The sequence below is a fragment of the Raphanus sativus genome, chromosome 2 (assembly GCF_000801105.2).
Source record: "Raphanus sativus cultivar WK10039 chromosome 2, ASM80110v3, whole genome shotgun sequence".
NCBI classification, from domain to species: Eukaryota; Viridiplantae; Streptophyta; class Magnoliopsida; order Brassicales; family Brassicaceae; genus Raphanus; species Raphanus sativus.
Genome location: NC_079512.1, coordinates 16,516,396 through 16,533,019, shown reverse-complemented (window position 1 = coordinate 16,533,019; position 16,624 = coordinate 16,516,396). Strand labels below are relative to the sequence as shown.

Genomic DNA, 16,624 nt, shown 5'->3' with positions numbered 1-16,624 from the left:
GATTTATTCTTTCTAACACTCTTTTGGTTTACCTCTTCTTTATTTACACAAAATGAATCAGTAGTAGTTAACTAATTAGTTCTTGTAAATGAATGATTATCATGTTAATTTTGATGAATACAAACATGATTTAATTATGAATTTCAAATTGTATCGTACATAAAATGTAATCTTTTCTTTTTGAAACACCATAAAATGTATTCTTAAATCTAATAATTTCTAACAATGTACAACAAGTACAGCTATAAACTTAGTATTATAAGATTCTCTAGATTTCTTGATTTTTACACCACCTAATCTTTAACCAACCTCATAAATCTATAGATCCATGCATTTTCCTCTCATTTTTGTGTCGATATCCATGCATTTTCCAAATAGTCTAAAAGGCGAAAAGAGTAATAAATATATGAAAAAGTTATTAATATAGTCGTATTTGTTACCTGAATGTAAATAATACAATAATGGAAAGTCAAGACCGACAAGAATACTAAAATGAAATTTCCAAAACTCAAATGCACAACACGACGAATAAAAGTCATATATAGTGGAATTCCAAAGATAAATACAGAACAAAGATTGAAAAAAAAAACTATGGAGATTAGGACACGACGAAGACGTCCGCACATACCTGAGATAAGGGTGGAACAGAAGGAAGAAGAGGAGCAACCGCTTAGCCCAGCTGCGCGTCTGTTTCAGGCGCCGGAGTTTAACTGTAACATCATATCGGTGGTTGGTTTGAAGAGCAAGATCAAACCAGATGTGATTATCGAAGGAATAAAGCAAACTTTGATTAGACATCCTCGTTTCTCCTGCAAATTGGTGAGTCCCACTCTTTCATACTTATGATATGATACCCAGTCCTGATGATACCTTATGTCTATTATCAGTATATATAAAATGTTTCTCAATGTTTTATAGGGTTAAAATGTAACTTCTTTTTAACTAAACAGACATACAACTTGGGTGTTGACAAAACAATATACACAATACAATTATTTTTTCTTCGATGTTTAAACTGTTCTTTCAGTTTTTAATGAGTGTGGTTTTCATTGGATGTTGAAGTGTGATTGATGAGTACTGTTTCTCTTTGTTAAGTATGAATTTCTGATACGTACCATGTCACCATTTATGCGTTTTAATATTAAAACCAAACTCTATGTATTAAATTGATTGGCGTCAGGTCCTGATTGATTGATATGGCTTACGAAGGTAACAAATAACAACAATGGGGGGGGGGGGGGGGGGGGGGGACAAGAAGTAAGAGTTATTTTGCAAACAGTGAGAGGAAATAAATCCTCAGAATCAGTTATTTTTTTTAGTCAAAATAATATAAATTTGAAGATTATATTCCAAAGTGGAGACAATATTGTTCTACTTTCGTAACGAGAAAAAATACTAGAAAATCTATCGGAAGCTTCTTTTTGCTAGACAATTTTTTTTTGTAAACTTTTTTTCGAAATCTTCTTTTTTTTATATTAAAAAGAAAGATTTCGAAAGAAGTAAGAGTTAGATTTGTAAACAGTGAGAGGAAAGAAATCTCCAGAATCAGTTATATTTTTTAGTCAAAATAATAAAATTTGAAGATTATATTCCAAAGTAGGGACAATATTGTTCTACTTTCGTAATGAGAAAAAAATAATACTATAAATTAATCGGAAGCTTCCTTTTGCTAGACAATTTTTTTTTTGTAAACTTCTTTCAAATTTTTTTTTATATTAAAAAAAAAGATTTCGAAAGAAGTAAGAGTTAGATTTGCAAAAGTGAGAGGAAAGAAATCCTCAGAATCAGTTTTTTTTTTAGTCAGAATAATATAAATTTGAAGATTATATTCAGAAGTGGGGACAATATTGTTCTACTTTCGTAACAAGAAAAAAAATACTAGAAAATCTATCGGAAGCTTCCTTTTCTAGACAATTTTTTTTTTGTAAACTTCTTTCGGAATCTTTTTTTATATATTAAAAATTTCAAAATCTTTAAGAAATTTTTTTGCTAGACAAACTTATTTTATTGAAATATATAAAAACTGTTTATTTCAGAAAACCATTGATTTTATCTTTAGCAAATAAATATGTATCAATATTGAAATAATACTACATGAATAATGTGAAAGACTCCTATTTTGGTAAGGTGACATTTTAACACAGTTTAGCATTTTTATTATTCCATTTGATTGAAGGTGAAAACTGGTAACAGCAAAAGACAAGAACAAAAATGGGTTCAGACAAACGTGGTGGCAGAGGATCATGTCGTCATTCCCAAAATCGATATGCATAACAGAGAGAACGCAAACGCCTTTCTCGATAGCTACGTCTCTGACCTGACTACGATCCCATTAGACATGTCCAAACCATTATGGGAAGTTCACTTACTCGACTTAAGAACGTCCGAGGCTGAAAACGTGGCCATTTTGAAGATCCATCACTCTGTTGGCGATGGTATGTCTCTGATGTCTCTAGTCCTTGCTTGTACACGTAAAACATCGAATCCTGATGAGCTACCGAGTCTACCGAACCAAAAACGTTTGTTGTCTGGATCAAAGAGTTATTCCCGGTTATTGTGGCTGGTTAGGGCTCTATGGTCGGTGGTTATGTTGGTTTTGAACACTTTTTATGATGCTTTGGAGTTTATTGCTACGGCAATATTCCTTAAGGACACTGAAACACCGATCAAAGGCAATTTCCAGTTAAGTACGAGTAAGCGGATGTGTTGCGTTCATCGTACCGTAAGTTTTGACGACCTAAAGCTTATCAAGAACGCCATGCAAATGGTAACAATTTTCGTGAATTTATTCTGGTCAACCGCATTTTTTACCTTCAAAAATAAATATTGTATAAGTTGCACAAGAGGGGTGACATGACATGATATATGATATTCGATTGATTTTACCCCTCTTTTGTAGACTGTCAACGATGTTGTACTTGGAGTATCTCAGGCTGGTCTCTCGCAATATTTGAAGAGAAGATACGGTAAATATCTATGAATTTCTGTTAACGTACATAAATTTTGATATCAGCGTCATATGTGTAAGGATATAAAGATTTGAAAATATAGGAGAACAGGAAGAACCAATGCCTAAAGGAATAAGGCTAAGGGCAGCTCTGCTTGTAAACATACGACCGGCTACTGGACTCCAGGCAAATTAACGTCATTTTATCACAAAATATAGAAATTTCAAATGTTTATTTATTTTCGTAAGATATTTTTTTATTTAAAAGTACAGGATCTAGCTGATATAATGGCAAAGGGATCAAAGTGTACATGGGGAAATTGGATCGGCTACATAATCTTTCCATTCTCTATTGCATTCTGCGATGATCCATTGGAACATCTCCGACGAGCCAAGTCCATAATCGACAGGAAGAAGAACTCTTTTGAAGCCCTGCTAACGTTCATTGTCGGTAATTTCATTGTAAAGTCGTTTGGGGTTCAGGTAAATTCTTCATTATATTTAGCTTAAAGATTAACAGTGTTCGTGTTACAAGAAAAAAAAAGATTAAGAGAGATATTACTCTTCCATTAAATCTAACCCAAAAAAAACAACGAAGAATTTTCCAATAGCTAAGAAATTTAGATCACCTAGTACGTACGGGTCTAATGGATAAAAACGTTCAAGTTTCATTAGGAAGATTGCTCTCCCAAAATATTAATTTAACATACCTAAAGATCCAGAACCTCCTACTTATTAAAAAAAAAATCTACCAAAAAAAATCATATAGTAATTTAATAAAAACTCCATCAAATCAAAAAAATAAATTAACCGTTAATTTAATTATGTTAGTTAGTAGTATAAATGTATAATCCAGTCTTTCTAATATTTAAATGAATGCAGAGCGCAGCAAATATACTAAAGAGAGCATTGTCAAACACAACGATGTCATTTTCAAACTTGGTTGGTCCGATTGAAGAAATTAGCTTCTATGGCCATCCCGTCACTTACATGGCCCCAAGTGTGTATGGTCATCCCCATGTAAGCTTCTAGACCACTAAATTTCATGTTATCATTTTTTATTCAGTGATTAAGAGTCAACGATCTCATGACTTGTCTTTTGATCAGGCGTTGACGATGCATTTTCAAAGTTATACTAGATTTTGACCCGCGGTTTAAAACCGCGGGATATTTTATGATGAATTTTTTATCAACAACATTATTAATAATGATATTAGTTTGTAAGATTTTTGTCTATTTTAAATATTTTTGTATTTAAATCAACATTTTTAAACCCGACATGAATCTGCGATTGAACCGGTGATCCGAAATGTAATACAGTTAGAGTTTTAAGAAATGTCATTATTTTAAAACCCGATAAACCAGCAAAAATGCTAAACCCCAAAGGAACCCGTTGAACCGATGAATCATCCAGTTTGATTTAAATTTTAATTTTTAAAGTTAATTTCAAATTTAGCATTAGATATTTAAATACTTATTAACTTAAATCTTATTATATTTTTATGTCATATCTCTATGTTAGATTATGTAATAAATTAAAAGTATTAAAATTAATAAATATTTAAATATCTAATGATAAATTTGAAATTACGGGTTTCGTTTTAAATCAAATACCTATTTTTTGAACACCGATTTAGATTATATAGTTTTCATGAATTAGGGATTTCGTTTTTATCATTTCTTAATTTTCAGAAAATCTAGTATTATAGCCATAAATATTGCTTCTGTGGATACTCAGAACTACTTACCATAAAAATCGTTTTGGAAATCTTAGCATTAATAATCACGATATATATTCTTACCATATAAATAGGCTAGATGTTAGGCTTCTTGTTATTATTAGTAAATGTATTAGACTTAATTATATGATATAGTTTGATTTAGTTGACTTAATTATATTGTATAGTTATTTTTAAATTTTCTACCTAGAAATAAGTTAGGTCCAACTTTGTGTTTCTATTTTAATAAGATAGATGAACAAGATGACCGTTTCTTTAACCGTTGATCCAACAGTCATTAGTGATCCTCATCGGCTATGTGATGATTGGGAGGAATCTCTAAGAAGCATCAAAGCTGCTGTCCAAGAGAAAATTAAGTTGTACCCAGTAGATTGAGATATTTCTTCTTTTATTTTGAAAAAGACTAAAATTTTAAAAAGAGACAAAGAAAGTATGAAAATGAAGAGTTTTTGATATAAAAAAATATTGAAAATTTGTCTAAAAATATCAGAGAATATAATTTATCAAAAATTATGTAAACTAATAAAAAAACTTACATGAATAATTCAACATAGTTCAAATACAACAGTCAATCATAAATTTTCGTAAAAACGGTTCATTGTGGTGCAAGGAGTGATCAATATGACGTAAATAGAACCGTCTAACATAATTATCATATAATGCATAATTGTCAAAATAGTTTTATAACAATTATCATAATTTGTAATAAAATAACTAAAAATGGTAATTACCAATAATTATAATCTTGATTGAACTGATTTTTGATATTCAACTAGGTGTTTTCCTGTGTTGCGCAGAAATAATAATTTTAAATATAATTTTTTTTATTTCAAAAAAAAATTGATTTATATTTCAATATTATTATTTTTATATTTTAATTTCAATAGTTTTGAAAAAAAATCTTAAACCTATTTTGTAATCTTATTTCTTTTGATTTGGTATAACTATTTCAGTTAGCTGATATTTAAATTTTAATAAAGATAAGTTATATTTATAATATTAGTTTTAGTTATATTATATTATATTTAATGATCATTTATTTTAAATATATATCTTATTATCTAGTTTTAAATATAAATGCTAATAAATTTGAGATTTTGAATATTTTAGTTAAAATATGTTAAACAGAGAAATCAATTGGTTAATTAACATGATGAAGATGAACAGATAAATTTAAAAAAAAAATTGAACATTTAACTATAAATTTTTTTGGATTATTGTTACTTTAGTTTTGTATTTTTATGCACATTTACAATTAGCTTATTTTTATTTTAATAGTGATATATGAGTTATTAATACATTTTAATAGTTTTACAAAAATAAATATTTATATGAAAATTTGAGATTAGTTATGATATGAGTTATTAGTCATTACTATACTTAAAATTTTTGCAACAAAATATAAATTTTTATAAGAAAATTTTACATGTCACAATTAATATGATGTCATATTACTTTTTTCAAAAGATAAATTTTTTTAAGTACCATGTCATTTTTTTTAATGTCATGTTATTTTTGTTTTTGGCGAGAACCATGACGACACATGTAAACTCAATCGGCAAATAATGTACAGAGCATTGATTCATTTCTTAATCTTCCATTTGCATTCTCATGTCTTTGACTAAATACGACAGAGAAGTGTTTGCATCAGTCCACGAGTACATTGTTAAGTACTTGTTTTTAACAAATTTGAAAATTCAAAAAGTCTTGTTACACTAATTATATATGATGCTGTGATGAGAAATTTGGCATTAATAAACCATACTTCAAATGCAATTTCAAATGCCATTTGACATAAAATATCTCTCAATATAACTTCAGTTTTTTTTTTTTAACACAATTTCAAAAATGCTTAGAAACAACAACAAAAGATAAAAGCTTTCAATTGGAACTACCGTTTAGCTCTTCCTCCATAACCACCTGGAGCAAGTTCTCATAGTTCTTCTGCCATTGATCATTCATCTGTAAAGATTTCTTGTACTCAAGTTTCAATCTTTCCATCTCGATCTCCGTTGCTGCAGAGCCTTGTTGCTGACACCACCAAGCAAGAACAAACAGAGTTGTGAAAAAACAGAGTTTCCAGAGAAAAAAAGTGTTGTTTTTTTATAGAGACAGAGGAGACACAAACCTGAAGCTCTCTAACTTGCTCGTTGATAAGGTCAGCACTGTGGTAAGAGGAGTAAACAGGAACATCAGATAGTGGCGGCGGGTCAACGATAACTATACCATCCATAGTATCGTCTCCTGTTCTTTCGTATTTTTCCAAAGGAGGAGGTAGTGACGACACATTTCTTTTCCATGAAGATTGTGCTTTGTTGGAATTACCAACAACCATTCTTCTGACAACTTGAATGTTGTTCACAGGTCCTGTAAGAAAGAAAGAAAAAGTTTGGAAGGCAAAGCAACAAGGGTTAGCTGATAATCATTTTGCTTAAGTAGAACTGAAACAGAAGGAGATTACCTTTTGGTCCTTTTCCATGGCTGAAAGTACGAACAAGGCGACGTGATTTGGGATCCCAAAAACAAATCACACCATCTTCCGATCCAGAAATCAAAAGGTTTCCGTCTGCGCAATATGCCAAGCAAGTAACAGCTTTGCTGTTTGCACACAAATTAAAAAAAAAAACATCTTATGCTCATAAAAAAATAAAAACCATACTAGAGGTTGAAATTGACTAGACAAGATAATCATGATTTACAAGATGCATTCAAAGAAGCAGATGTGGGTTACCCTTGTTCAGATACTGAACCAAGACTTTGAGTCGCATAGTCACTTGAGGAATTCAAGGCACCAACATAAATTTTGCTATCTGTACTACCAGCATAGAAAAAAGAGCCGCCAGGGTCTAATGCAAGTGCATTGATGGCTGCAGGAAAGATGATGTTTCTCAACAATCTCCCCTTGGACAAGCTCCAAACCTAACACAAAGGCCGTGAGAAATAGAGAGAAAAACGCTTAACTATACATTGCATTTCAACAAATGCATAAAAGATAAAACAAGTTACCACCTTGCAAGTCCCATCTTCTGAAGCAGAAACAATAAAAGCATTGCAGCCACCATAGTCAATGACAATGTCGGTAACAGATGTCGTATGCTCATTAAAATCGTGTTCGTAAAGAGTGCTCCCTTGCTGCTGCCTCTGGAGATCATCAAACAGCCTAAACGAACAAAACAATAAGAATAAAGGCAATAATAATAGCTTTATACTTTTTAAAAATAAAAAAAAAAACAGAGAAAGGTTTAACCTTAAAAGAGACCAGACTCTAACAGAGCCATCAGCAGAACCAGAAACCAACAAAGAATCGTCTCCAGAGAAGACCAAGCAAGTTACTGAACGGTAATGACCATGCCACTTCTTAAGCAGCCTCCCACTCGCAACCTAATACTCACCAGCTATATCAAGCACGCTTCATCATCACAAAATTAAGAAAAAAAAATAGAATTGGAGTCTTTTTACCTCCCAAAGAAAGATATCTCCAGAGGCTCCACCACCAACGATGTAAGTTCCTTCACGGTTGGCTGCAAGAGCGTTTACTGACTCCGCGGGGAAGCTTCTCACTTCAACTTGAGGCTAACAATTAGAAAAAAAAAGAGCATTTTTTTTTAAATTTCAAAAGAGAGAGAGAGAAACAAAAAGGCAGATAATGAGAGAGGGAAGAAACCTTGTTCCAAGACCAGAAGAAAATCGAGCCGGAGGAAGCGGATGCGTTACGGAGCTGAGAGGCGGCGAGGAATTTATCTCCGACGGCGGTGAGACCGTGAGAGGGAGAGGCGCACTGCTTGAATCGGAGCTGTTCCGTTCCGGTTTTGAGATCCCAGCTTCCGATTCCGCCGTCGATTGATGAGGAGGCTATTACAGAAATCTCCATTGCCGTCCGTTAGAAGAAGGGTCTGAGGGGGAGGGGGTTTATGCTATCAATTAGGGTTTATAAAATCTGTATTTTATCCTTGAATAAAATAATAGTTTTGCGGCGTATAAGCAGTTTCAGTAAACATAAGGGCTATAAATGTAAATAATAGTTAATTTCTCATTTTATTGATATACAGATGTTCTGATTAGTCCCTTACAATTTGATTTGATTAGGATTGAACTATCAAAAAACTGAATCGTTTTTTCTATTTTGATACGACATAGTATTACCCAATGGAGAACCTTCTAGAGAGATTTGCTATGAAACCTCCTATACGACGTCGTGGGGGGATGGACCTTTCAGCCTCTCCGGGTCACTAGATTCCGAAAGATGTGGGTCTTTTTGTAGAATATGGCACGCGCTCACCACACTCCTTTTTATCCTTAACCACATCTTCTTCTTTTTTTCTACAAATCTGAATTGTCTTCTTCTTCATCATTTCTCTAGAAGACGAGCGAAAATATTATCTAGATAGATTAACCGCTTCTCCTCCATATATAACACAAAGGTAATTCTCTCATGCTGATCATCATCTCCTCCGTTTGAGTGTTTTCTCGTGATTATTCTCCAACAATTCGTTTCCGTTACATCGATAAATCCGACCAGGTTGAATGTAAACTCGAGAAATATTCTCAGAATGTAGTAGTATTGATTATGCGCCTGCTGGTGTCTGTTCAATGTGATTTAATATAATAATCCAAGAAATGGAAATATTCCTTAATTTCATATTTCCATATTGTGTCGGCTTTTGAATCTTTTTTTTTTGGTTCTGTAAGACTGTTCTGAAGAAACCCTAGACAAAAAGCTCTGTCCGATTCCTCTATATTCATAACACCTACGTTTTTATTTTACGGTATCTGCTTAAATTGGTTGTGTGTTCTACTTAGTTTAATCTCAACTTTGTTAATAATCTCGAGATTGATCAGTTTTTGTTAAATGTTTCTTTGTGATAACTAGACAGATATGTTGAGTTCTGCTCCTTCAGTCACAAATCTCTTGACAACACCTAACAACGTGAGTTACATCTCTCATGTCAATGACCCCATAATTGTATTTTTCTTGCTTTTGTAGTGATTCACATAACCCTCTTCACACCTAATATCTGTTTTCTTAGGTGATCCAGATAGTTGATATGGTTGAATCAAACCACTTGTTAAGTGGGAAGGAGACTCTTTGCTTCTCCACCAGGCATCACAAGAGTTTCCCATTATCACTTACTCAGATGAAGATCAGAGTTCCGAGAACCTTAGCTTTTGCCTCCGCGAAAGGAAAAGGCAAAGCTGAAAGACAAGTGGAGGCTATCGTTGGTGATAATGCCTCCAAAGAACTTAACTGGAGTTTCGACTTTCCTGACTCTAAACCTGAGTTTTCTCTTCTCCACTCAGAGGATTACCAAAACATTTCTACTGTTCTTGAAAAACTCAATGCTCTTCGCTCACATCTATTAGCAGCAGAGAAGTGGAACGCTTCTAGACTTCAGTCATGTGACAGGTCCGTTGTCTTTTTTATATTCAAACTCGCATTGCTTATTAAATTTGGCTTTTGCTATGTTGCCTCATTCTTCATACGTACTGTTTGTTGCAGAAAATATCTGGAATGTGCTACTAACTTAATTCATTATATGGCTTTGAGGTCATTGGACACTGAGCAGCTCAATAGTTATCTTACTTCTCTTGGTCTCTCAAGTTTAGACAACAACGATCTGTCTCTTCTCTCTAACCTCGAAGCAACCATTAATCTGTTGATGAAGTCTCCTATGGAATCCCGGAAGCTTCCGGAGAAGGGTATGACTATTAAGAAGAATGAAGGAAAGGTATCATCATTACTTGGTAAGCCTCTCGAGGGGAAAAAAACACATATCATGGTAACTGTTGGTAAAGAAGCAACCGAGAGTGAAACCTTTATTGCAGACATTCTTAAAGCTGGCGCTTCTGTTATCCGTATAAACTGTGCACATGGAGACCCCACCATTTGGGGTGAGATCATCAAAAGGGTAAGAAGAACCTCTCAGATGCTTGAGATGCCGTGCCGCGTTCTTATGGACTTAGCTGGACCAAAACTGAGAACTGGCACCTTAAAACCCGGTCCATGCGTGATGAAAGTTTCGCCTAAGAAAGATGCTTTCGGAAACGTGGTTTCTCCTGCTCTTGTATGGCTCTCTGTAACAGGAACAGAGCCTCCTGCTCACCTTTCCCCTGACGCTACTATATTCGTGCGAGACCAGGAGTTTCTTGCTGGTCTCCGAACTGGTGATTCTGTAAGACTATGTGACGCTAGAGGGAAAAAGAAAGTGCTTAGGATCTCAAAAGAGTTTGATGTTTTCTCCAGTACTGGTTTTGTGGCTGAGTGTTTGGATACTGCTTATGTTGAGTCTGGAACTGAGTTATACGTTAAGGGAAAGAAAGGGAGACGTTTGTTTGGTCAAGTAGTGGATGTTCCTCCCAAGGAATCTTTTGTAAGGCTCAGAGTGGGTGACTTGCTAGTCATAACCAGAGAAGGATCTTTTGATGAACCTTCTGTGACTGTTCCAGGAGCTCATAGGCTGACTTGTCCTTCAGGTTACTTGTTTGATTCAGTCAAGCCAGGAGAAACCATTGGTTTTGATGATGGGAAAATCTGGGGAACAATCAAAGGAGCTAGCCCTTCAGAGGTTATTGTCTCCATCACTCATGCTGGTCCAAAAGGTACGAAACTAGGATCTGAGAAGTCTATAAACATTCCTCAGAGTGACATCCGTTTCAAAGGCCTTACTTCAAAAGATATCAAAGATCTTGAATATGTAGCTTCGCATGCTGACATGGTTGGCATTTCATTCATACGTGATGTCCAAGATATATCAGTTCTTAGACAAGAGCTCAAGAAAAGGAAACTTAATGATCAGCTTGGTATTGTTCTCAAAATTGAAACGGAAAGTGGGTTTGAGCATCTGCCCTTGATTCTTTTAGAGGCGATGAAGTGTTTAAACCCTTTGGGAGTTATGATAGCTCGAGGTGATCTCGCGGTTGAATGTGGATGGGAGAGATTAGCTAATATACAGGAAGAGATTCTAGCTATCTGCAAAGTTGGTCGAGTACCGGTGATTTTGGCTACTCAGGTTCTTGAATCACTTGTTAAATCTGGTGTTCCAACTAGAGCTGAGATCACAGATGCTGCAAATGGCAGAAGGTTAAAAAAACCTTTTCACCCGAACTTAAAAGTAAACATGGTCTTGCTAAAGCTTTCTTTGTCTAACTATGGAGTTTGGATTTTTTTTTTTTTTTTGCAGGGCGAGCTGTGTGATGTTGAACAAAGGAAAGCATATAGTTGAAGCTGTTTCGATGCTGGACACTATCCTTCATACCAAGCTTATCTATAAGAAACCGAACCCTGAAAATCTACATTGATGTGCTGCTTATCACTAGGAAGAGAACTTGTAGTCTGCTTGGCCAGTCCATGAACTAAGTCCTAGTTGGAATATTGTGTCTTCTGGAGCTGCTGTAGTTTCACGCGCAGGGTTAGACCGGTTCATAATGCCGGTTATGCAATGGAACCTGTAGCCTTGGAATATTTGGTTGTTATTATATTCATCATATAGTCCTATAAGAGGTTTTAGTGGAAACCTAATATGTTTTTAGCATATGAACAAATCATATTGATTATCAGCGATACTAACATAGAAAATTTTGGCCTCTTCAATCTAGTTTCCCCCCCTTTCTTCTACAATGAACGTTGGTGTTTTCAAACCGTAAACAATTATCTCAAAAATTATTTCGACATGTTTATGTTTACTTGGTATATGGAGAAGTATTATCGACGGTAGAGACTTGCTAAAACAGGTAAAAGCCATTGGTGATGTGTCTGAGACTAATGTATGAGCTTAAAGCTGGATAACCTAGTTCCTGAAGTGGTTACAGGTTTCTCAATTCCTTTCAAGACTTACATTCCCTTCATTGTAAGGCAATGAGTCATTGAAATAAAAAAACTGTGGAACGATCTGTGGATGTAAAGTCATTTTTAAAGATCAAACACTTTCTATGGAGAGCAATGTCAGGAGCGTAGCAGTTTCAGAAAGACTCTTTCCGTGGAATTCAAGTTGATGCTTCATGCGCTTCATCTGGTTCAGAAAATGAAACTAGCTATTTATTACTCCCTCAGTTTCTGAATAAGTGTCATTTTAGAGTTGTACACACGGATTAAGAAATCATTAAATTTTGCATATTTTCCATACAAAAATATCACTACCCATACATCTCAACCAATAAAAAAATAAAATGCAGAATAAAGTTAATAAATTTTGCATTGAAATGCTAAAACGACACTTATTTTGCAACGAAAATTTTTTTTTACAACAATAATTAATATGAGACGGAGGGAGTATGTTTTATTCACATGCCAAGCTATAAGAGAAGAATCTGAAATCTTCAATATGCCAGCTCATAGATCAGGTTTCTCCTCTAGCCCAAAAAATACCTTAGATCCTCTGGCATACTTGGAAAGCACTTGACGTAACGCTCTGATCTTGGAGAAAATTCCATATGATCCACATGCTATAGTTTCCAAGCCAAGGTAAGATACGTAATCTGGTTTACGATCAACTCTCCTGGCCCATCTCCATATACTTTACAATTGCATGCAGAGTTCTCTTGTTCCCAAATACCTTCCGAGGTTCCGTAATCTTGTTTCGAATCGAACTCTTCTTTCAAAAACTATAGTTTTATTTATTTTGAATGTGACAGAAACATAGCGGCTAAAGCAATGGTTTGGGGCCCATGTTACAAGAAACCCCAACGGCCCATATTTAACCGGTCTGATCCGGTTGAATTAGCTTTAAACGATAAATTTATGACCGGTTTACCCACGCTTTTTCTGTCATCTTTGTTTGTCTTAGAGACTATGAGTAAGGTCGATTTGAAAGCTCATGAAACGCATCAATGTCAGTTTTCATCCCCGCCATTTTCCGGAACTCAGAAAACTCCATACCCGAATAATCGTTTCTTCTCCAACTAAACCGGAATTCGAACCGGATGGGACATCTGTTCATTACAACTTACTGGGTCACGTACTGGACACGAACCCGGATCACAAAACCCTCATAACAGTGCACTCCAGAATCATCCTTCAAAATCTACGCTGCGACTCGGCTCTAGGCGTTAAACTCATGAAAGCTTACGCTGCCTTAAAAGACGTGGAGTCAGCACGCAAGGTGTTCGACGAAATTCCCGAGAGAAACGTTGTCATCCTTAACGTCATGATCAGAAGCTTTGTGAATAACGGGTTTTACCGTGAAGGTATCCAAGTGTTTGGGACCATGTGTGGCTTCGATGTTAGACCCGATCATTACACTTTCCCTTGTGTTCTAAAGGCCTGTTCTTGCTCTGGGAATGTCGTCATCGGGAAGAAGATACATGGGTCCGCTACAAGAGTTGGGCTCGCTTCTACTTTGTTTACTGGGAATGGTTTGGTTTCTATGTATGGAAAGTGTGGGTTTTTATCTGAAGCGAGGCTTGTGCTTGACGAGATGTCGAGGAGAGATGTTGTCTCTTGGAACTCTTTGGTTGCTGGGTATGCGCAGAACCAGAGATTTGATGATGCTTTGGAGGTTTGTAGGGAGATGGAATTTGTGAAGGTAAGCCACGACGCTGGCACGATGGCTAGTCTGTTACCAGCAGTGACCAATACAACGAGGGATAATGTTATGTATGTTAAAGATATGTTTTTGAATATGGGGAAGAAGAAGAGTTTGGTTTCATGGAATGTGATGATCGGCGTGTATATGAAAAACGCAATGCCTGTTGAAGCCGTGGAGTTGTATTCCCGAATGATGGAAGCTGATGGGGTCGAACCTGACGCAGTCTCAATCACAAGTGTGTTACCTGCTTGTGGAGATACATCTGCTCTGTCTCTTGGTAAGAAAATACATGAATACGTCGAGAGGAAGAAGCTGATACCGAATCTATTGGTAGAGAACGCGTTGATTGACATGTACGCAAAATGTGGGTGTCTAGACAGAGCAAGAGACGTGTTTGAGAAAATGAAATCTCGTGACGTTGTGTCTTGGACAGCTATGATCTCAGCTTATGGAGTCAGCGGAAAAGGCCGTGACGCTGTGGCATTGTTTTCTAAAATGCAGGACTCGGGTCTCGTCCCTGATTCAATTGCGTTTGTCACAACGATAGCTGCTTGTAGCCACGCCGGGTTATTGGAAGAAGGTCGGAGTTATTTCAAACTCATGACAGATCATTACAAGATCACTCCGAGGTTAGAGCATTTAGCTTGTATGGTGGATCTGCTTGGACGAGCCGGGAAAGTAAAAGAAGCCTATAGCTTTATACAAGAAATGTCAGTGGAACCAAACGAGAGAGTTTGGGGAGCGTTATTAGGAGCTTGTCGGATGCATGCTGATACAGACATCGGTCTACTGGCAGCTGATAAGCTATTTCAGTTAGCACCAGAGCAATCTGGTTACTACGTGTTACTTTCTAACATCTATGCAAAGGCTGGAAGATGGGAAGAGGTAACTAAGATCAGAGATATAATGAAGAGCAAAGGGTTAAAGAAGAATCCTGGAGCGAGCAACGTTGAGGTGAATGGAGAAATCTATACATTCTTGGTAGGTGACAGGTCACACCCGCAATCCGATGAGATTTACAGAGAGCTGGATGTTCTAGTGACGAAGATGAAAGAGTTAGGGTATGTTCCTGATTCGGAATCTGCGCTTCACGATGTGGAGGAAGAAGATAAAGAGACGCATTTGGCTGTTCATAGTGAGAAGTTAGCAATTGTATTTGCTCTGATGAACACAGAGGAAGGAGAAGAAGATAACAACGCCATAAGAATAACGAAGAACCTTAGGATCTGTGGTGATTGTCATGTTGGGGCAAAGCTTATCTCGCAGATAACTTCTCGCGAGATCATCATCAGAGACACCAATAGGTTTCATGTGTTCCGGTTTGGTGTTTGCTCTTGTGGTGACTATTGGTGAAATAAATAATGTTTAAAGGTTTATAAACGCAGCGCTATGATGAGAATGAAAGTACACCTTTTTCGGACAGCTTTATAATATCTTATTGTCTGACAACCAATGATTAAATAACACGTCATCAGCTGTAAGGAAAACTCTTCATATAGATAGCCTAAACTGCAAGTCCCCTCCAGCTTGTGAACTCAGAGAGATTTGAAGAAGCGATGTGAAACATTTCTTACCAGTGGGAATGTTAACTCTAGTGCGCTTTTCAACGTCTCAACAATACTTCAGAGTGTAGTTTCCTTTTTGTTTCTTATGCAATACATTTCTTACCAGTGGGAATGTTAACTCTAGTGCGAAGTATATGTTTCTTGATTATATAGACCAAGAAAGTTGAGGCATGAGGTGGCACGGATCTGCGCCTTGGTTTGGCTAAAAACCTTCACTTTGAGGCTATTAGCTTCAACTGGTGATCTTTCCCTATTTTCAGCTTTGATTTATTGTTTAAAAATCTCTTTTAATAGTGTTTTGCGTGATTGCTTGAGAAACAAGGAATGGTTTGTGAAATGTACGATTCCTATGGCCGTCTTCGTGGTGATCTCGTGGTGATCTTCGCGTCATAACTTAACGTTAGTCGATTATAGCGTTCTGATGACAGTTGATCCACATCTTAACGAAAAAAACCTGGAAGTTCTGCAAGTATATATTATTGATGTGTGAGAGTGGGACTATGGTATATGTTTTATTTCCTATAATAAAAATCTTTGAGTGGGTTATATACATCTCATTGTCCGCTTAATGAATCCAATCAAAAATTTATCAAAACATGAGATAAAGTTATGAGAAATTTATTATGAAATGGGAAAGTTTTTTCGAGCAACTTGCTGATCAAATCTAAACCAATATAGTGAAACGGTTTGTACTAAAACCAAGATCTCAAATCTTCCACCATGAGTCGGGCCACATATATCAGCTTGTAACCCTTTGCAATCCATATACCTTGACTCTGTTGTAGAGGATGCAACTACCCTTTGTAATCAAGATTTCCAGTTGCTTATGCTTCCTCCAAATGTGAATGCAAG

General features: G+C 35.7%; 4 protein-coding genes across 11 annotated transcripts; 3 read left to right on the top strand and 1 right to left on the bottom strand.

Annotated features, from left to right (window-relative positions):
• Positions 1-551: 551 nt before the first annotated feature.
• LOC130500379 (wax ester synthase/diacylglycerol acyltransferase 5-like) lies at positions 552-5,087 on the top strand. The gene is given in 8 exon segments (XM_056995379.1): positions 552-819; positions 2,177-2,767; positions 2,900-2,966; positions 3,052-3,134; positions 3,221-3,430; positions 3,830-3,967; positions 4,055-4,099; positions 4,921-5,087. Coding segments are annotated over 8 exon segments (1,503 nt in total). The 5' UTR covers positions 552-591; the 3' UTR covers positions 5,062-5,087.
• Positions 5,088-6,457: 1,370 nt separating this feature from the next.
• On the bottom strand, positions 6,458-8,610 carry LOC108829802 (protein ROOT INITIATION DEFECTIVE 3). The gene is made up of 8 exons (XM_018603392.2): positions 8,351-8,610; positions 8,146-8,259; positions 7,934-8,067; positions 7,696-7,846; positions 7,418-7,605; positions 7,148-7,284; positions 6,815-7,053; positions 6,458-6,717 (listed from the first exon to the last, which is right to left on the bottom strand). The coding sequence occupies exons 1-8, from the start codon at positions 8,555-8,557 to the stop codon at positions 6,568-6,570; spliced, it is 1,320 nt and encodes a 439-aa protein (XP_018458894.2). The 5' UTR covers positions 8,558-8,610; the 3' UTR covers positions 6,458-6,567.
• A 357-nt stretch (positions 8,611-8,967) lies between these two features.
• Positions 8,968-12,274, top strand: LOC108835160 (plastidial pyruvate kinase 4, chloroplastic). Of its 8 annotated transcripts, none has more exons than XM_057000701.1 (6): positions 9,048-9,107; positions 9,376-9,452; positions 9,557-9,613; positions 9,723-10,090; positions 10,184-11,764; positions 11,865-12,274. In XM_057000701.1, exons 3-6 carry the CDS (start codon positions 9,563-9,565, stop codon positions 11,980-11,982), a joined length of 2,118 nt encoding a protein of 705 aa, XP_056856681.1. In that variant the 5' UTR covers positions 9,048-9,107; positions 9,376-9,452; positions 9,557-9,562; the 3' UTR covers positions 11,983-12,274. The 8 variants fall into 8 exon arrangements, with proteins under 8 accessions (XP_056856674.1, XP_056856658.1, XP_056856672.1 ...); XM_057000681.1 differs by having other exon boundaries at positions 9,714-10,090; XM_057000694.1 differs by lacking the exon at positions 9,376-9,452 and having other exon boundaries at positions 8,968-9,107.
• Positions 12,275-13,424: 1,150 nt separating this feature from the next.
• On the top strand, positions 13,425-16,227 carry LOC108812086 (putative pentatricopeptide repeat-containing protein At3g49142). The gene has a single exon (XM_018584246.2). The coding sequence runs from the start codon at positions 13,497-13,499 to the stop codon at positions 15,558-15,560; it is 2,064 nt and encodes a 687-aa protein (XP_018439748.2). The 5' UTR covers positions 13,425-13,496; the 3' UTR covers positions 15,561-16,227.
• The last annotated feature ends 397 nt before the right edge of the window (positions 16,228-16,624 follow it).